This window comes from Somniosus microcephalus, chromosome 25, assembly GCF_052327205.1.
Source record: "Somniosus microcephalus isolate GS21.2 chromosome 25, FLI_Smic_1.0, whole genome shotgun sequence".
Classification (NCBI taxonomy): Eukaryota; Metazoa; Chordata; class Chondrichthyes; order Squaliformes; family Somniosidae; genus Somniosus; species Somniosus microcephalus.
The window spans coordinates 33,564,344-33,584,818 of NC_141011.1; the positions used below are offsets into that span (position 1 = coordinate 33,564,344).

Consider the following 20,475-nt stretch of genomic DNA (forward strand, 5'->3'; position numbering starts at 1 on the left):
GACCGAGTGAGGGAGAGACCGAGTGAGGGAGAGACCGAGTGAGGGAGAGACCGAGTGAGGGAGAGACCGAGTGAGGGAGAGACCAAGTGAGGGAGAGACCGAAGAGCGAGAGAGACCGAGTGAGAGAGAGACCGAGTGAGGGAGAGACCGAGTGAGGGAGAGACCGAGTGAGGGAGAGACCGAGTGAGAGAGAGACCGAGTGAGAGAGAGACCGAGTGAGAGAGAGACCGAGTGAGGGAGAGACCGAGTGAGGGAGAGACCGAGTGAGAGAGAGACCGAGTGAGGGAGAGACCGAGTGAGGGAGAGACCGAGTGAGAGAGAGACCGAGTGAGAGAGACCGAGTGAGGAGAGACCGAGTGAGGAGAGACCGAGTGAGAGGAGAGACCGAGTGAGGGAGAGACCGAGTGAGAGAGAGACCGAGTGAGAGAGACCGAGTGAGAGAGAGAGACCGAGTGAGGGAGAGACCGAGTGAGGGAGAGACCGAGTGAGGGAGAGACCGAGTGAGGAGAGACCGAGTGAGAGAGAGACCGAGTGAGAGAGAGACCGAGTGAGAGAGAGACCGAGTGAGGGAGAGACCGAGTGAGGGAGAGACCGAGTGAGAGAGAGACCGAGTGAGGAGAGACCGAGTGAGAGAGAGACCGAGTGAGGGAGAGACCGAGTGAGGGAGAGACCGAGTGAGAGAGAGACCGAGTGAGAGAGAGACCGAGTGAGAGAGACCGAGTGAGAGAGACCGAGTGAGGGAGAGACCGAGTGAGAGAGAGACCGAGTGAGAGACCGAGTGAGGAGAGACCGAGTGAGGGAGAGACCGAGTGAGGGAGAGACCGAGTGAGAGAGAGACCGAGTGAGGGAGAGACCGAGTGAGAGAGAGACCGAGTGAGAGAGAGACCGAGTGAGAGAGAGACCGAGTGAGGGAGAGACCGAGTGAGGGAGAGACCGAGTGAGGAGAGACCGAGTGAGAGAGAGACCGAGTGAGAGAGAGCTGAGTGAGGGAGAGACCGAGTGAGAGAGAGACCGAGTGAGAGAGAGACCGAGTGAGGGAGAGACCGAGTGAGAGAGAGACCGAGTGAGGGAGAGACCGAGTGAGAGAGAGACCGAGTGAGGAGAGACCGAGTGAGAGAGAGACCGAGTGAGAGAGAGACCGAGTGAGAGAGAGACCGAGTGAGGAGAGAGACCGAGTGAGGGAGAGACCGAGTGAGAGAGAGACCGAGTGAGAGAGAGAGACCGAGTGAGAGAGACCGAGTGAGAGAGACCGAGTGAGAGAGAGACCGAGTGAGAGAGAGACCGAGTGAGAGAGAGACCGAGTGAGAGAGAGACCGAGTGAGGGAGAGACCGAGTGAGGGAGAGACCGAGTGAGAGAGAGACCGAGTGAGAGAGAGACCGAGTGAGGGAGAGACCGAGTGAGAGAGAGACCGAGTGAGAGAGAGACCGAGTGAGGGAGAGACCGAGTGAGAGAGAGACCGAGTGAGAGAGAGACCGAGTGAGGGAGAGACCGAGTGAGAGAGAGACCGAGTGAGAGAGAGACCGAGTGAGGGAGAGACCGAGTGAGAGAGAGACGAGTGAGGAGAGACCGAGTGAGAGAGAGACCGAGTGAGGAGAGACCGAGTGAGAGAGAGACCGAGTGAGGGAGAGACCGAGTGAGGAGAGACCGAGTGAGGGAGAGACCGAGTGAGGGAGAGACCGAGTGAGGGAGAGACCGAGTGAGAGAGAGACCGAGTGAGAGAGAGACCGAGTGAGAGAGAGACCGAGTGAGGGAGAGACCGAGTGAGGGAGAGACCGCGTGAGAGAGAGACCGAGTGAGGGAGAGACCGAGTGAGGGAGAGACCGAGTGAGAGAGAGACCGAGTGAGAGAGAGACCGAGTGAGAGAGAGACCGAGTGAGAGAGACACCGAGTGAGGGAGAGACCGAGTGAGGGAGAGACCGAGAGCGAGAGAGACCGAGTGAGAGAGAGACCGAGAGCGAGAGAGACCGAGTGAGGGAGAGACCGAGTGAGGGAGAGACCGAGTGAGGGAGAGACCGAGTGAGAGAGACCGAGAGCGAGAGAGACCGAGTGAGAGAGAGACCGAGTGAGAGAGAGACCGAGTGAGAGAGACCGAGTGAGGGAGAGACCGAGTAAGGGAGAGACCGAGTGAGGGAGAGACCGAGTGAGAGAGAGACCGAGTGAGGGAGAGATCGAGTGAGAGAGACCGAGTGAGAGAGAGACCGAGTGAGAGAGAGACCGAGTGAGAGAGAGACCGAGTGAGAGAGAGAGACCGAGTGAGAGAGACCGAGTGAGAGAGAGACCGAGTGAGAGAGAGACCGAGTGAGAGAGAGACCGAGTGAGAGAGAGACCGAGTGAGGGAGAGACCGAGTGAGGGAGAGACCGAGTGAGGGAGAGACCGAGTGAGAGAGAGACCGAGTGAGAGAGAGACCGAGTGAGGGAGAGACCGAATGAGAGAGGGACCGAGTGAGGGAGAGACCGAGTGAGAGAGAGACCGAGTGAGAGAGAGACCGAGTGAGGGAGAGACCGAGTGAGGGAGAGACCGAGTGAGGGAGAGACCGAGTGAGAGAGACCGAGTGAGAGAGAGACCGAGTGAGAGAGACCGAGTGAGGGAGAGACCGAGAGCGAGAGAGACTGAGTGAGAGAGAGACCGAGTGAGAGAGAGACCGAGTGAGAGAGAGACCGAGTGAGAGAGAGACCGAGTGAGGGAGACCGAGTGAGGAGAGACCGAGTGAGGGAGAGACCGAGTGAGAGAGAGACCGAGTGAGGGAGAGACCGAGTGAGGGAGAGACCGAGTGAGGGAGAGACCGAGTGAGGGAGAGACCGAGTGAGGGAGAGACCGAGTGAGGGAGAGACCAAGTGAGGGAGAGACCGAGAGCGAGAGAGACCGAGTGAGAGAGAGACCGAGTGAGGGAGAGACCGAGTGAGGGAGAGACCGAGTGAGGGAGAGACCGAGTGAGGGAGAGACCGAGTGAGAGAGAGACCGAGTGAGGGAGAGACCGAGTGAGAGAGAGACCGAGTGAGAGAGAGACCGAGTGAGGGAGAGACCGAGTGAGGGAGAGACCGAGTGAGAGAGAGACCGAGTGAGAGAGAGACCGAGTGAGGGAGAGACCGAGTGAGAGAGAGACCGAGTGAGGGAGAGACCGAGTGAGAGAGAGACCGAGTGAGAGAGAGACCGAGTGAGAGAGAGACTGAGTGAGAGAGAGACCGAGTGAGGGAGAGACCGAGTGAGAGAGACCGAGTGAGAGAGAGACCGAGTGAGGGAGAGACCGAGAGCGAGAGAGACTGAGTGAGAGAGAGACCGAGTGAGAGAGAGACCGAGTGAGAGAGAGACCGAGTGAGAGAGAGACCGAGTGAGGGAGACCGAGTGAGGGAGAGACCGAGTGAGGGAGAGACCGAGTGAGAGAGAGACCGAGTGAGGGAGAGACCGAGTGAGGGAGAGACCGAGTGAGGGAGAGACCGAGTGAGGGAGAGACCAAGTGAGGGAGAGACCGAAAGCGAGAGAGACCGAGTGAGAGAGAGACCGAGTGAGGGAGAGACCGAGTGAGGGAGAGACCGAGTGAGGGAGAGACCGAGTGAGAGAGAGACCGAGTGAGAGAGAGACCGAGTGAAAGAGAGACCGAGAGAGGGAGAGACCGAGTGAGAGAGAGACCGAGTGAGAGAGAGACCGAGTGAGAGAGAGACCGAGTGAGAGAGAGACCGAGTGAGAGAGAGACCGAGTGAGGGAGAGACCGAGTGAGGGAGAGACCGAGTGAGAGAGAGACCGAGTGAGAGAGAGACCGAGTGAGGGAGAGACCGAGTGAGAGAGAGACCGAGTGAGAGAGAGACCGAGTGAGGGAGAGACCGAGTGAGAGAGAGACCGAGTGAGAGAGAGACCGAGTGAGGGAGAGACCGAGTGAGAGAGAGACCGAGTGAGAGAGAGACCGAGTGAGGGAGAGATGGAGTGAGAGGGAGACTGAGTGAGGGAGACCGAGTGAGAGAGAGACCGAGTGAGGGAGAGACCGAGTGAGAGAGAGACCGAGTGAGGGAGAGACCGAGTGAGGGAGAGACCGAGTGAGGGAGAGACCGAGTGAGGGAGAGACCGAGTGAGAGAGAGACCGAGTGAGAGAGAGACCGAGTGAGAGAGAGACCGAGTGAGGGAGAGACCGAGTGAGGGAGAGACCGAGTGAGAGAGAGACCGAGTGAGGGAGAGACCGAGTGAGAGAGAGACCGAGTGAGAGAGAGACCGAGTGAGAGAGAGACCGAGTGAGAGAGACACCGAGTGAGGGAGAGACCGAGTGAGGGAGAGACCGAGAGCGAGAGAGACCGAGTGAGAGAGAGACCGAGAGCGAGAGAGACCGAGTGAGGGAGAGACCGAGTGAGGGAGAGACCGAGTGAGGGAGAGACCGAGTGAGAGAGACCGAGAGCGAGAGAGACCGAGTGAGAGAGAGACCGAGTGAGAGAGAGACCGAGTGAGAGAGAGACCGAGTGAGGGAGAGACCGAGTGAGGGAGAGACCGAGTGAGGGAGAGACCGAGTGAGAGAGAGACCGAGTGAGGGAGAGATCGAGTGAGAGAGACCGAGTGAGAGAGAGACCGAGTGAGAGAGAGACCGAGTGAGAGAGAGACCGAGTGAGAGAGAGAGACCGAGTGAGAGAGACCGAGTGAGAGAGAGACCGAGTGAGAGAGAGACCGAGTGAGAGAGAGACCGAGTGAGAGAGAGACCGAGTGAGAGAGAGACCGAGTGAGGGAGAGACCGAGTGAGGGAGAGACCGAGTGAGAGAGAGACCGAGTGAGGGAGAGACCGAGTGAGAGAGAGACCGAGTGAGAGAGAGACCGAGTGAGGGAGAGACCGAATGAGAGAGGGACCGAGTGAGGGAGAGACCGAGTGAGAGAGAGACCGAGTGAGAGAGAGACCGAGTGAGGGAGAGACCGAGTGAGGGAGAGACCGAGTGAGGGAGAGACCGAGTGAGAGAGACCGAGTGAGAGAGAGACCGAGTGAGAGAGACCGAGTGAGGGAGAGACCGAGAGCGAGAGAGACCGAGTGAGAGAGAGACCGAGTGAGAGAGAGACCGAGTGAGAGAGAGACCGAGTGAGAGAGAGACCGAGTGAGGGAGACCGAGTGAGGGAGAGACCGAGTGAGGGAGAGACCGAGTGAGAGAGAGACCGAGTGAGGGAGAGACCGAGTGAGGGAGAGACCGAGTGAGGGAGAGACCGAGTGAGGGAGAGACCGAGTGAGGGAGAGACCGAGTGAGGGAGAGACCGAGTGAGGGAGAGACCAAGTGAGGGAGAGACCGAGAGCGAGAGAGACCGAGTGAGAGAGAGACCGAGTGAGGGAGAGACCGAGTGAGGGAGAGACCGAGTGAGGGAGAGACCGAGTGAGAGAGAGACCGAGTGAGGGAGAGACCGAGTGAGAGAGAGACCGAGTGAGAGAGAGACCGAGTGAGGGAGAGACCGAGTGAGGGAGAGACCGAGTGAGGGAGAGACCGAGTGAGAGAGAGACCGAGTGAGAGAGAGACCGAGTGAGGGAGAGACCGAGTGAGAGAGAGACCGAGTGAGGGAGAGACCGAGTGAGAGAGAGACCGAGTGAGAGAGAGACCGAGTGAGAGAGAGACTGAGTGAGAGAGAGACCGAGTGAGGGAGAGACCGAGTGAGAGAGACCGAGTGAGAGAGAGACCGAGTGCGAGAGAGACCGAGTGAGGGAGAGACCGAGAGCGAGAGAGACTGAGTGAGAGAGAGACCGAGTGAGAGAGAGGCCGAGTGAGAGAGAGACCGAGTGAGGGAGACCGAGTGAGGGAGAGACCGAGTGAGGGAGAGACCGAGTGAGGGAGAGACCGAGTGAGGGAGAGACCGAGTGAGAGAGAGACCGAGTGAGGGAGAGACCGAGTGAGGGAGAGACCGAGTGAGGGAGAGACCGAGTGAGAGAGAGACCGAGTGAGAGAGAGACCGAGTGAGAGAGAGACCGAGAGAGGGAGAGACCGAGTGAGGGAGAGACCGAGTGAGAGAGAGACCGAGTGAGAGAGAGACCGAGTGAGGGAGAGACCGAGTGAGGGAGAGACCGAGTGAGAGAGAGACCGAGTGAGAGAGAGACCGAGTGAGAGAGAGACCGAGAGAGAGACCGAGTGAGAGAGAGACCGAGTGAGGGAGAGACCGAGTGAGGGAGAGACCGAGTGAGAGAGAGACCGAGTGAGAGAGAGACGGAGTGAGAGAGAGACCGAGTGAGAGAGACCGAGTGAGGGAGAGACCGAGTGAGAGAGACCGAGTGAGAGAGAGACCGAGTGAGGGAGAGACCGAGTGAGGGAGAGACCGAGTGAGGGAGAGACCGAGTGAGGGAGAGACCGAGTGAGGGAGAGACCGAGTGAGACAGAGACCGAGAGCGAGAGAGACCGAGTGAGAGAGAGACCGAGTGAGGGAGAGACCGAGTGAGGGAGAGACCGAGTGAGGGAGAGACCGAGTGAGAGAGAGACCGAGTGAGAGAGACCGAGTGAGGGAGAGACCGAGTGAGAGAGAGACCGAGCGAGAGAGACCGAGTGAGGGAGAGACCGAGTGAGAGAGAGAGACCGAGTGAGAGAGAGACCGAGTGAGAGAGAGACCGAGTGAGAGAGAGACCGAGTGAGAGAGAGGCCGAGTGAGAGAGAGACCGAGTGAGGGAGACCGAGTGAGGGAGAGACCGAGTGAGAGAGACCGAGTGAGGGAGAGACCGAGTGAGAGAGAGAGACCGAGTGAGAGAGAGACCGAGTGAGAGAGAGACCGAGTGAGAGAGAGACCGAGTGAGGGAGAGACCGAGTGAGGGAGAGACCGAGTGAGAGAGAGACCGAGTGAGGGAGAGACCGAGTGAGAGAGAGACCGAGTGAGAGAGAGACCGAGTGAGAGAGAGACCGAGTGAGGGAGAGACCGAGTGAGAGAGAGACCGAGTGAGGGAGAGACCGAGTGAGGGAGAGACCGAGTGAGAGAGACCGAGTGAGAGAGAGACCGAGTGAGAGAGAGGCCGAGTGAGAGAGAGACCGAGTGAGGGAGAGACCGAGTGAGAGAGAGACCGAGTGAGAGAGAGACCGAGTGAGGGAGAGACCGAGTGAGAGAGAGACCGAGTGAGGGAGAGACCGAGTGAGAGAGAGACCGAGTGAGAGAGAGACCGAGTGAGAGAGAGACCGAGTGAGGGAGAGACCGAGTGAGAGAGAGACCGAGTGAGGGAGAGACCGAGTGAGGGAGAGACCGAGTGAGAGAGACCGAGTGAGAGAGAGACCGAGTGAGAGAGAGGCCGAGTGAGAGAGAGACCGAGTGAGGGAGAGACCGAGAGCGAGAGAGACTGAGTGAGAGAGAGACCGAGTGAGAGAGAGACCGAGTGAGAGAGAGACCGAGTGAGAGAGAGACCGAGTGAGGGAGACCGAGTGAGGGAGAGACCGAGTGAGTGAGAGACCGAGTGAGAGAGAGACCGAGTGAGGGAGAGACCGAGTGAGGGAGAGACCGAGTGAGGGAGAGACCGAGTGAGGGGGAGACCGAGTGAGGGAGAGACCGAGTGAGGGAGAGACCGAGTGAGGGAGAGACCGAGTGAGGGAGAGACCGAGTGAGAGAGAGACCGAGTGAGGGAGAGACCGAGTGAGGGAGAGACCGAGTGAGAGAGAGACCGAGTGAGAGAGAGACCGAGAGAGAGACCGAGTGAGAGAGAGACCGAGTGAGGGAGAGACCGAGTGAGGGAGAGACCGAGTGAGAGAGAGACCGAGTGAGAGAGAGACCGAGTGAGAGAGAGACCGAGTGAGAGAGAGACCGAGTGAGAGAGAGACCGAGTGAGAGAGACCGAGTGAGAGAGAGACCGAGTGAGGGAGAGACCGAGTGAGAGAGACCGAGTGAGAGAGAGACCGAGTGAGACAGAGACCGAGAGAGACCGAGTGAGAGAGAGACCGAGTGAGAGAGAGACCAAGTGAGAGAGACCGAGTGAGAGAGAGACCGAGTGAGACAGAGACCGAGAGAGACCGAGTGAGAGAGAGACCGAGTGAGGGAGAGACCGAGTGAGAGAGAGACCGAGTGAGACAGAGACCGAGAGCGAGAGAGACCGAGTGAGAGAGAGACCGAGTGAGAGAGAGACCGAGTGAGGGAGAGACCGAGTGAGGGAGAGACCGAGTGAGGGAGAGACCGAGTGAGGGAGAGACCGAGTGAGAGAGAGACCGAGTGAGAGAGACCGAGTGAGGGAGAGACCGAGTGAGAGAGAGACCGAGTGAGAGAGACCGAGTGAGGGAGAGACCAAGTGAGAGAGAGACCGAGTGAGAGAGAGACCGAGAGCGAGAGCGACCGAGAGCGACCGAGAGAGACCGAGAGCGAGAGAGACAGAGAGCGAGAGAGACAGAGAGCGAGACAGAGCAATAGAGAGACAGAGCGAGACAGAGCGAGAGAGGGAGTGAGAGAGAGTGACAAGAGTGAGAGAGAGATGGAGCGATAGAGACTGAGCGAGAGATAGAGCGAGAGAGACAGAGCGATATAGACTGAGTGAGAGATAGAGTGAGAGAGACAGTGCAAGAGAGAGACAGAGGCCGTGATTTCCCCTACCTCGGCGGGTCCAGTGCGGCCGGGGTCGGTGGCGGGTTGCGACCACACTGCTGGCTCCAGCCCACTGTCCAAAGAGATTTTACGTTGATTGGGTTTGTTAAGCCCGCCCAGCGCGTTTGCTGGCCAATTGAAGGAAGCGGGTCTGATGACGTCATTTGATGACGCATCATCAGCCGGTTTCCTTAAAGGGACAATGCTCAAATTTATTTTGACGGTTGTGCTGTCAGTATTCTACAGCATAGACAAGCACTGCACAGAGGTGCATAGCTGTACCCAGGCTCTCCCATGACTCCCTCCATATGCTTATGGAGGGAGTCACAGCACGCAGGGAGGTCCTCTTTGTTACGTCCGTGTATAATGAGACACAGACTGCGGAGTACGGTACAACGGTGTTTATTCAACGTGGCTCAGACTGCAACTGATCTGTACAGATTACTAAATAACAACAGAAAATGCTGGAAAAACTCAGCAAGTCAGGCAACATCCGTGGAGAGAAATTTGAGTTGACGTTTCGGGTTTGACCCTTCTTCAAAACTGGAGAGAAAAGGAACTAGATCGAAGGCAGGGCTGCGATCGGACAAAAGAATAACTACTCAGTGTTATATACAGGTGTGGTCACTGCCGGTACTGCAGTATACATGAGCTGTAAAACATAGTTCCCCCCCTTAAAGGTATATACATTACAATTCCTCCCCTTTTAGATTAACAGTACCATAACACTCATTTACAATTAAATATCAAACTAATTACAATTAACACTTTTAACATGCAACATTAGCTGAAAATAGTCTATTTATATATTCAGTCTTTGGGGAGGCTTCCTGATCCTTTTTGGATAGCGCCTTTCCCGAGTGTCTTGCTCTTGGTGCGGAGGCGATTCTGGCCCCTATCGTCGGTTGGTTCATCAGCTTCCGATGCTACTGTTTCTGGGGTAGATGCGACCTGTATGTCGGGTTCATCACCAGGTACGTATGGGCGAGGCATGGGGTTGACTTGTTCCTGTGACTCTAGGATCTGGTCAGCATGGCGTCTCACGATGCTCTCCCCAACGTCCACTGTGTACATTAGTGGCCCCTGCCGTGTGCATATCGTTCCTGGCTGCCATTTTTCTGTTCGGTAGTGGCGGGCCAAGACTGGTTGCCCTACATTGAAGCTCCTTGTTGGCTTCTCATGGATGTGCTGGAATTGCTTACTCTCAACATCTCTTCGTATGTTTGGTCTGAGCAAATCCAGGCGAGATCTTAACCTTTGGTTAAAGAACATCATGGCTGGGGCCTGGTTGGTGACTGCATGTGTCGCATTCCGGTAGGCGAACAGGAAATTGTCCACCTTGTGCTGCAGCGGAATGTTGTCATTGTACATAGCCTTTATTGCCTTCTTAAAGGTTTGTACGAACCTCTCAGCCAATCCATTTGTGGCTGGATGATACAGGGCGGATGTGTAATGCCTTACCCCATTCTTTTTCAAGAACCTCCGGAACTCTTCGGACACAAACTGTGGTCCGTTGTCAGAGCAAATCTGTTCTGGCAAGCCATTCTTGGCAAAAATGGTCCGTAGGACTGCAATAGTTTTCTCCGTGGTGGTGGAGGACATTTTGATGACCTCAGGCCATTTCAAGTGCGCATCCACGGCTATTAAAAACATTGAGTCCATGAATGGACCAGCAAAATCAATATGCACCCGTTGCCATGGAGATGAGGGCCACTCCCATGGGTGTAGAGGGGCCTGTGGTGGTGCATTTTGGACTTTCTGGCATCCTGAGCAGCTCTTGATCAGGTCCTCGATTTGTTTATCGATTCCCGGCCACCACACATAAGCCCTGGCTAGGCTTTTCATTTTTACCCCTCCCAGATGACCCTCATGAAGCACATTGAGCACTCTATCCCTTAACTTGGGTGGAATTACCACTCGGGATCCACACATCAAGGTCCCCCGGCACACTGACAGCTGTTCTCTCCTTGTCGAGAATGCTGGCAACAGTGAGTCGCCATGTGCTGGCCATCCCTTCACCATCAAATCATATACCCGAGACAGTGTCGGGTCATTTCGGGTTTCCTTTTCGATACAAGCGTTAGTTACTGGTAGGTATTCAACTATAGTCGAATGGAATATTTCGACAGGATCCACTGCTGGTACTTCCTCCGCAGTAGGCAGTGGCAAGCGTGATAGCCCATCAGCATTTCCATGCTGTTTCGTGCCCCTATATTCAATCTCATAGTGGTGCGCCCCTAGAAAAAGTGACCATCTTTGTAGTCATTGCGCAGTCATCACCGGAACGCCCTTCTTCGGATTAAAAATGGAGACAAGAGGCTGGTGATCAGTCAGCAAGGTGAATTTCTGTCCGTGCAGATAGTGATTGAACTTTTTCACTCCCCACACTAGGCTGAGGGCCTCCCTGTCAATCTGGGCGTAGTTACGCTCGGCTGAGGTTAGTGATCGTGACGCAAAGGCTATTGGCCTCTCTGAGCCGTCCGAGAATTTGTGCGACAGCACCGCTCCAATGCCGTAGGGTGACGCATCACATGCCAACTGAATTGGTAATGCTGGGTTGTAATGGGCCAATACCTCTTTCGATGTGATTAGTGTTTTGCTCTTCTGGAAAGCTTGTCTACATTCGTCACTCCACTTCCATGGCACCCCAGTTTGCAGTAAGGTGTTCAGTGGGTGTAGTATTGTAAACAAATTTGGCAAGAACTTATGGTAGTAGTTTACCAGCCCGAGGAACGACCTCCGTTGTGACACATTTTCCGGTGCTGGAGCCTTGACTACTGCCTCAATCTTCTCTGGGGACTTATGTAACCCCTCTTTATCTATAACGTGGCCACAATACGAGATCTGTTTTCTAAAAAACTCGCATTTGGGGCGGTTAGCTCGGAGCCCATATTCCTGCAATCTAGTGAGCACCTGCTCCAGGTTGGCAAGGTGATCACTGTCATTTTCGCCCGTGACCAGGATGTCATCCAAATAACACTGGGTCCCTGGGATCCCTTGCAGGACTTGTTCCATTGCCCTCTGCCAAATAGCCGGAGCTGATGCTACCCCGAATACCAGCCGGTTGTATTGGTAGAGACCTTTATGGGTGTTGATTGTGAGGTATTTTTTTGATGCTTCTTCTACCTCCATTTGCAGATACGCCTGGGCCAGATCAATCTTAGTGAAGCGTTTCCCTCCAGATAGCGAGGCGAAAATATCTTCAATCCGCGGAAGTGGATATTGTACGGTGTGAAGGACCGGGTTCACTGTTACCTTAAAGTCCCCACAGATGCAAACCTTCCTTGGTTCCCCAGGTGTGCTGCTCAATGACTTTTTCATCACAGGGACGATGGGTGTAGCCCACTCGCTCCAGTCTACCTTGGACAGTACACCTGAACGTTCCAGACTCTCCAGCTCTGCTTCGACGGCTGGGCGGATCGCATAAGGTACCGGTCTGGCCTTAAAAAATTTTGGGCTTGCGTTTTCTTCAATTTTAATCGTCGCTGTCATGCCTTTTAGTGTTCCAAGTCCTTGCTGGAACACTTCTTTCGCGTCAGTTAGGATCTTTGACAGTCGCCCAGGTGTGACGTCGTCATCCTTTTTGTCAGCCACAGTCAGTGCCTGTATGGAATGCCAATCCAGTTGTATTTTCCAGATCCATTCATGTCCCAGTAATGGTGGTCCTCCATCTTGCAATACATACAGGTCTAGTTTTGGTGTTTCCTTACCGTTATATATAACGGTCACCCTTATTTTTCCTTTGGGGTAGACTTTTTGCCCCGTGTACGTCTTCAAAATAATTTTTGTGTCTCTCAAGGGTATGTGTGAGAATAGCTGCTCGTAGTCCCGTCGGTTTATGACTGTTAGGGCTGATCCTGTGTCCAATTCCATCTTTACCTGGACTCCTGCTATCTTGAGAGTGACCCAAATGGTTCGGTGATCCTCCGTTGTGATCACATTATGTCGTTTCAGACAACTCAGTTCCCTGCTTTCGGAGTCGTTATCACTCTTTTGTTCGTCTGAACTATTCTCCGTTATCTTATGTACCTTCTTGTACTTTCCTTTGGTCGGTTTCTTATTGCTGGTTTTCTTTCCCGACCTGCAGACTCGTGCTATGTGTCCTACTTTTCCACACTGTCTGCACACTTTGTCTTTGAACCAGCAATCATTCTGGTCGTGTGTTGTTCTGCCGCAGCGATAGCACTTCTCTGTTCCATATGACATTTCGTTTGTGCCATATTCTTGCGGTCTCTGTTGTATCTCTGCAGTGCCCCGTGCTGCTGCTTCATATGATACCGCAATGCTGAAAACCTTTTCCAGCGTACGGTCCTTTTCAGATAAAAGCCATTTCTGGGTTCCTTCACTTTGAAGCCCACACACAAACTTGTCCCTTAAGGTATCTGCCAGTCCCGCTCCAAACTGGCAGTGTTTCGATAGTTTGCGCAGTTCTGTTAAATAATCAGCATTGCTTTCATCCTTATGCTGGTTCCGTTTGTGAAACTTGAATCTTTCTGCTATCAGCAGCGGTGTGGGGTTTAAATGTTCCTTTAGTATCGTTACTATGTCTTCAAAACTCTTTTCCATTGGCTTCGTTGGGGTTACTAGATTTCGTAATAAACCATACGTCTTTGCACCCATTAAATTTAACAATACCGACGCTTTCTTGTCATCTGACACCCCATTTGCCTTGCAGTATACCTCTATTCGTTCGACATATGTAGTCCAATCTTCGACTTCATTGTCAAATGCGGTGATACTGCCACTCTTCGGCATTTTGGGTGTGGTTTACAATGGCGTCTCCCAATGGCTTAAAATGGCGTCTCCCACGCTTTCCTTCCTCCCCTGCTGCTGCCGATGCCGCTCCTGGCGGTTCTCGTGGCAATGGCGGCGCCCTGTAGGTTTCGCACGCTTCTCCTGCGCTGCTGCCAACGCCGCTCTCGGCGGTCCTCATGGCAATGGCGGCGCCTCGCGGGTTTCTGCGCGTCTCTCTCTCCCTCTCTCCGACGCTGCTCGGCCCCTGAACACCGGCTGCGCCCTGTGCGCTCTGCCCTCTCTCTCCCCCGTCGACGCTGCTCGGCCCTTTGCTGTGCCGCTCGGTCGGGCTCTAGCCCGCTGCTGTCCGGGAAGGTTCTGCGCACTACCTGTTGCCAGCCCGTTTTGCTGGACCACCTCGACTGGAAAGCCAAGCCTGGCTCTCGACAGCCTCCCCCGCAATTCTCGAGTCTCTGCTGGATGACTGGGCGGTTGCCCGTGGTCGACGCCCGAGTCTCTGGCCTTGACCTCCAATCCACTGATCTCCAGGAACGAATCCCCGGGAGGTGATGCAGAGTTGCAGGTAGGTTTGAACCTGCCTCATCGCCAATGTTATGTCCGTGTATAATGAGACACAGACTGCGGAGAACGGTACAACGGTGTTTACTCAACGTGGCTCAGACTGCAACTGATCTGTACAGATTACTACTCAGTGTTATATACAGGTGTGGTCACTGCCGGTACTGCAGTATACATGAGCTGTAAAACATAGTTCCCCCCCTTAAAGGTATATACATTACACTCTTCCCTTCCAATGGGTGAAAGAGACCTCCCCAGGAGATCAACACAGCTTGGTTGCACATTGCACAGGAGGGAAAAAGCAGGGATGTCATCAGGAGGACCAGGCTGCAGTGGCGCAAACCTTTCAATGATCTCAGTAGATCACGAAATATTACTGCAAAGCCACACTCAACTTCATCCTGCTGTGCCACTCATCACATCCCCATCACTCTGCCTTCCCTACCCTACTCCTGCACATCCTTACTCACACCAACTTACCTTGCACCCATCCCTCTCTATCTACATTATCACTTCCCTATCTCACTAGCCACCCCTCACACTCACCCTCATCCTAGTCCAATCATACCAACTAACAACAAGGGTAGGCACTTGTGTGTTTTTGCCAATGTTCATGTGAAGTTTCTGTTAATGTGCTGTCAAAGATCGAAATCTTTATTTTCAACACTTTGCATTCTTGGACAGATTTGTGTGCACCTTTAGAAGTGGCTTAGTGAGTTGCAGTGAATGGTTAGACATAACGGTATTGCCCGCAATGGTGATGAGTGTAAAAGGAATGGCTTGAGCATTGTAGGGATGCTTTTTGGTGTTGGTGTGGGGTGGTGCCAACCTGGCGCATTATGTGGCAGCCAGGGTGTACAGCGTCAAGTGAAGTAAATCTGGCCATGGTGAGGCCATCCCTGACTTCCCGGGCAGCAATGTGGTTAGGTGCCGATGCCCTGTGTCCTGTGCAGCATCAGTTGATTGCGGAGAAGGTTGGTGTTGTTGTTGGTGCTGCTGGTGTTGGGGCTGATCATGGCGGGATTCTGAGGACCAAGGTGAGAGAGTTTCAAGGGCACCGATGCTGATGTAATAGATGGCAGGTGAACTTGAGATAACAGAAGCGATCTGTCAATGTTGATAGAAGTTGTTCCAATGAGGTGACACTGGATAGAGAGTTTACTCCAAACACTTGCAACCTGCATAAAGCTCAATCTGTCTTCCAAATGCAGTAAGCAACAGCTTCTGAGCTTGGAAAGTGAACAGCTATGAGTTGGGAGCTTTTATAGCACATTTGCACCTGTTAACTCCCGACCTGCTTACCTGACGTGGACCCCGTGGGCAACCTCGTAAAATTTAAAGGTGAGCTCAAAATACTTTTTAGGTGGCTCTTAACAAGGTCATAATGACCTGAATTGCCTCCCCTGCCACTGCATGTCGGGTCTGTTCAGAGTTGACAGAACCAACATCTGGGAAAATTGTGTGGCGGCGGGTTGACAGCGAGTTCCCGACCCGCTGTCAAAATTTTTTTTTTTCCCACCCGACCTGCCACCGAACGCGCCCGCTGACCTCCCGAAAAATTTCCCCCGAGAGAGAAATACAGAGAGAGACAGAGCGAGAGACAGATACAAAGAATGAGTGAGATATAGAGTGAGAGAGATAGATACAGATTGTTTTTAACTAAAATGTTTGTGGAGAGTGACAGCAGAGCGACACTTGAGCGAAACACAGTGCTGGGGGGGGACTTCACCGTCTGAGCCCAGTGACTGGGCTGGGTTGAGGAGCTGATTGGGAGAGTTGGGCTCACTTACCTTTATCACACAGGGTGCAGCTCTGACACTTAGAGACGTAATTCTCAAAGGCGAGGTAAGTGCCCCTCGGGCAAGGCTGGCAAAGTGGCAGCTCACCGTTCCGCTTGCACGAGGATTCTACATAGGAACCTGGAAAATATCAAACCCATCGCAGTCAGAGACTGTTTCATCATTAACCATCCCACACTTCTCCAACAGAAACACGCCTGTTCCCCCCACTGATCGGCAATCCCAGAGGGGTATAAAAGGATGAATCCACACAGAGAGTGGGTATATAGGGACACACGGTATAGAAAGGTACAGGGTATAGAGGGGACACAGGGTATAGAGGGGACACAGGGTATAGAAAGGTACAGGGTATAGAGGGGACACAGGGTATAGAAAGGTACAGGGTATAGAGGGGACACAGGGTATAGAGAGGGTACAGGTATAGAGGGGACACAGGGTATAGAGAGGGTACAGGGTATAGAAAGGTACAGGGTATAGAGTGGACACAGGGTATAGAAAGGCGCAGGGTATAGAGGGGACACAGGGTATAGAGAGGGTACAGGTATAGAGGGGACACAGGGTATAGAGAGGGTACAGGGTATAGAAAGGTACAGGGTATAGAGTGGACACAGGGTATAGAAAGGCGCAGGGTATAGAGGGGACACAGGGTATAGAAAGGTACAGGGTACAGAGGGGACACAGGGTATAGAGAGGGTACAGGGTATAGAAAGGTACAGGGTATAGAGTGGACACAGGGTATAGAAAGGCGCAGGGTATAGAGGGGACACAGGGTATAGAAAGGTACAGGGTATAGAGGGGACACAGGGTATAGAAAGGTACAGGGTATAGAGGGGACACAGGGTATAGAAAGGTACAGGGTATAGAGGGGACACAGGGTATAGAGAGGGTACAGGGTATAGAAAGGTCCAAGGTATAGAGGGGACACAGGGTATAGAGGGGGTACAGGGTATAGAAAGGCGCAGGGTATAGAAAGGCACAGGGTATAGAAAGGCACAGGGTATAGAGTGGACACAGGGTATAGAAAGGTACAGGGTATAGAGGGGACACAGGGTATAGAGAGGGTACAGGGTATAGAAAGGTACAGGGTATATAGGGGACACAGGGTATAGAAAGGTACAGGGTATAGAAAGGCGCAGGGTATAGAGTGGACACAGGGTATAGAAAGGTACAGGGTATAGAGGGGACACAGGGTATAGAGGGGACACAGGGTATAGAAAGGTACAGGGTATAGAGGGGACACAGGGTATAGAGAGGGTACAGGGTATAGAAAGGTACAGGGTATAGAGTGGACACAGGGTATAGAAAGGCGCAGGGTATAGAGGGGACACAGGGTATAGAAAGGTACAGGGTATAGAAAGGTACAGGGTATAGAGGGGACACAGGGTATAGAAAGGTACAGGGTATAGAGGGGACACAGGGTATAGAAAGGTACAGGGTATAGAGGGGACACAGGGTATAGAGAGGGTACAGGGTATAGAAAGGTCCAAGGTATAGAGGGGACACAGGGTATAGAGGGGGTACAGGGTATAGAAAGGCGCAGGGTATAGAAAGGCACAGGGTATAGAAAGGCACAGGGTATAGAGTGGACACAGGGTATAGAAAGGTACAGGGTATAGAGGGGACACAGGGTATAGAGAGGGTACAGGGTATAGAAAGGTACAGGGTATATAGGGGACACAGGGTATAGAGGGGACACAGGGTATAGAAAGGTACAGGGTATAGAAAGGCGCAGGGTATAGAGTGGACACAGGGTATAGAAAGGTACAGGGTATAGAGGGGACACAGGGTATAGAGAGGGTACAGGGTATAGAAAGGTACAGGGTATAGAGGGGGTACAGGGTATAGAGGGGACACGGGGTATAGAGGGGACACAGGGTATAGAGGGGACACAGGGTATAGAAAGGTACAAGGTATAGAGGGGACACAGGGTATAGAAAGGTACAGGGTATAGAGGGGTCACAGGGTATAGAGGGGATACAGGGTATAGAGGGGGTACAGGTATAGAGGGGGTACAGGGTATAGAGGGGGTACAGGGTATAGAGGGGGTACAGGGTATAGAGGGGACACAGGGTATAGAAAGGCACAGGGTATAGAGGGGACACAGGGTATAGAAAGGTACAGGGTATAGAGGGGACACAGGGTATAGAGGGGGTACAGGGTATAGAAAGGCGCAGTGTATAGAGGGGACACGGTATAGAGAGGGTACAGGGTATAGAGGGGGTACAGGGTATAGAGGGGGTACAGGGTATAGAGGGGACACAGGGTATAGAGGGGACACAGGGTATAGAGGGGACACAGGGTATAGAGAGGGTACAGGGTATAGAGGGGGTACAGGTATAGAGGGGGTACAGGGTATAGAGGGGACACAGGGTATAGAGGGGACACAGGGTATAGAGGGGGTACAGGGTATAGAGGGGGTACAGGGTATAGAGGGGACACAGGGTATAGAGGGGACACAGGGTATAGAGGGGACACAGGGTATAGAGGGGACACAGGGTATAGAGGGGACACAGGGTATAGAGGGGACACAGGGTATAGAGTGGGTACAGGGTATAGAGGGGACACAGGGTATAAAGGGGGTACAGGTATAGGTGTGGAGGCAGAGGGATGACTGAGGTACTAAATGAAGACTTTGTATCTGCCTTCACTAGAGAAGAGGATGCTGCCAATGTCACAGTAAAGGAGAAGGTAGTAGAGAAATTGGATTGGGTAAAAATAGATAGAGGAGGTACTTAAAAGGTTGGCAGCGCTCAAAGTAGAAAAGTCACCTGACTGGATGGGATGCATCCTAGGTTTCTGAGGGAAGTAAAGGTGGAAATTGCAGAGGCTCTGGCCACAATCTTCCAATCCTCCTTAGATATGGGAGTGGTGCCAGAGGACTGGAGGATTGCAAATGTTATACACCTGTTCAAAAAAGGGGAGAGGGCCAGTCAGCCTAATGTCAGTGGTGAGGAAACTTTTAGAGACAATAATCCGGGACAAAATTAATTGGCACTTGGAAAAATCTGGGTTAATAAATGAATGCCAGCAAATTTGTTAAAGGTAAATCATGTTTGACTAACTTGATTGAGTTCTTTGATGAATTAACGGAGAGGGTTGACGAGGGCAGTGCAGTTGATGTTGTGTATATGGACTTTCAAAAGGCGTTAGCAAAATTGAAGCCCATGGGGTAAAAGGAGCAGTAGCAGCATGGATACAACATCGGCTAAGGGATAGAAAACAGAGAGTTTGGGTGAATGGCTGTTTTTCGGACTGGAGGGACGTATACAGTGATGTTCCCCAGGGGTTGGTATTAGGACCACTGCTCTTTTTGATATAATATTAATGACCTGGACTTGGGTATACAGGGCATAATTTCAAAGTTTGCAGAAGACACAAAACGTGGAAATGTAGGAAACAATGAGGAGGATAGTAACAGACTTCAGAAGGACATAGACAGACTGGTGAAATGGGCAAACACGTGGCAGATGAAATTTAATGCAGAGAAGTGTGAAGTGATTTATTTTGGAAGGAATGAGGCGAGGCAATATAAACTAAATGGTACAATTTTAAAGGGGGTGCAGGAACAAAGAGACCTGGGGGTGTATGTCTTTGAAGGTGGCAGGACAAATTGAGAAGGCTGTTCAAAAGGCATACGGGATCCCTGGCTTTATAAATAGAGGAATAGAGTACAAAAGTAAGGAAGTTATGTTAAACCTTTATAAATCACTGGTTAGGCCCCAGCTGGAGTATTGTGTCCAATTCTGGGCACCACACTTTAGGAAGGAGGTCAAGACCTTAGAGAGGGTGCAGAGGACATTTACTGGAATGGTACCAGGGATGAAAGACTTCAGTTATGATGAGAGACTGGACAAGCTAGGGCTGTTCTCCTTAGAGCAGAGGTTAAGAGGAGATTTGATTGAAGTGTTCAGAATCATGAGGGGTTTTGTTGGAGAAAATAAGGAGAAATTGTTTCCAGTGGCAGAAGGGTCGGTAACCAGGGGACACAGATTTAGGGTAATTGGCAAAAGAACTAGAGGCGACATGTGGGAAAAAAATTAAGCAGTGAGTTGTGATCTGAAAGGGTGGTGGACGCAGATTCAATAATAACTTTCAAAAGGGAATTGGATAAATACTGGAAGGGGAAAAAGTTACAGGACTATGGGGAAAGAGCAGGGAGTGGGACTACTTGGACAGCTCTTTCAAAAAGCCAGCAGACACAATGGGCCAAATGACCTCCTCCTGTGCTGTATCATTCTATGATTCTACAGGGGGCACAGTAGAGTACTGAGGGGACCCACCCGCTGGGCACTTCCTGCAGCAGAGTAATGTTTCCTTATCCTGATACTGGTTGTTTGGGCAACCCTCGCTGTCTCTTTTCCCTCGTCTCCGGACTCCATCTTCCTGAATTCCCAGTTGCCTGGGCTCCCCGGTGATCCTCGTCATGTTCCTTCCTGCTCGCGACAGACCCCAGGGGTCACCGGCTGTCGAATGACTGAAGGTTCCTGAAGCAGATATCACAGCACAAAGCTGGGAATTGGAGAATGCGAGTGTTAGTCTGCAATTCTTCATTATCACAAGAAATCCGGGAATACTTGTACCTGTACTCCCAGCTAATCTACAGGAGAAAACTGGAAATAAATAGAGGATTGTTCTCCACCACTGGTCTCTCAGCAATCCTGTTGTTAGAGAGGAAATGGCCAGATATGTTCACGTACGTGACTCTCACCCGAAGCATCATATTCCCCTTTGAGCACAGGATGAATGTCCTTGCCCCCACTCATCCCATTTACTCTGGCTCATCTCGCCACCCCATTTACCCCCCACTCGGCTCCACCCCATTTACCCCGGTTGGTCTTCCTCCCTCCATCCTGCTCCTCTCCTCCCCCCACTCACTG

General features: G+C 53.0%; 1 protein-coding gene across 3 annotated transcripts in view; it reads right to left on the bottom strand.

Moving 5' to 3' along the window:
• Positions 1–20,475, bottom strand: part of LOC147100667 (tumor necrosis factor receptor superfamily member 25-like) — a 71,599-nt gene that overhangs the window by 31,004 nt on the left and 20,120 nt on the right. For all 3 annotated transcript variants that reach the window (XM_085967159.1, XM_085967160.1, XM_085967161.1), the window contains exons 2-3: positions 19,879–20,107; positions 15,590–15,718 (exon numbers count right to left, since the gene is read on the bottom strand). In XM_085967159.1, the coding sequence (XP_085823285.1) occupies positions 15,590–15,718; positions 19,879–20,107 (358 nt within the window). The remainder of the gene's footprint in view (positions 1–15,589; positions 15,719–19,878; positions 20,108–20,475) is intronic.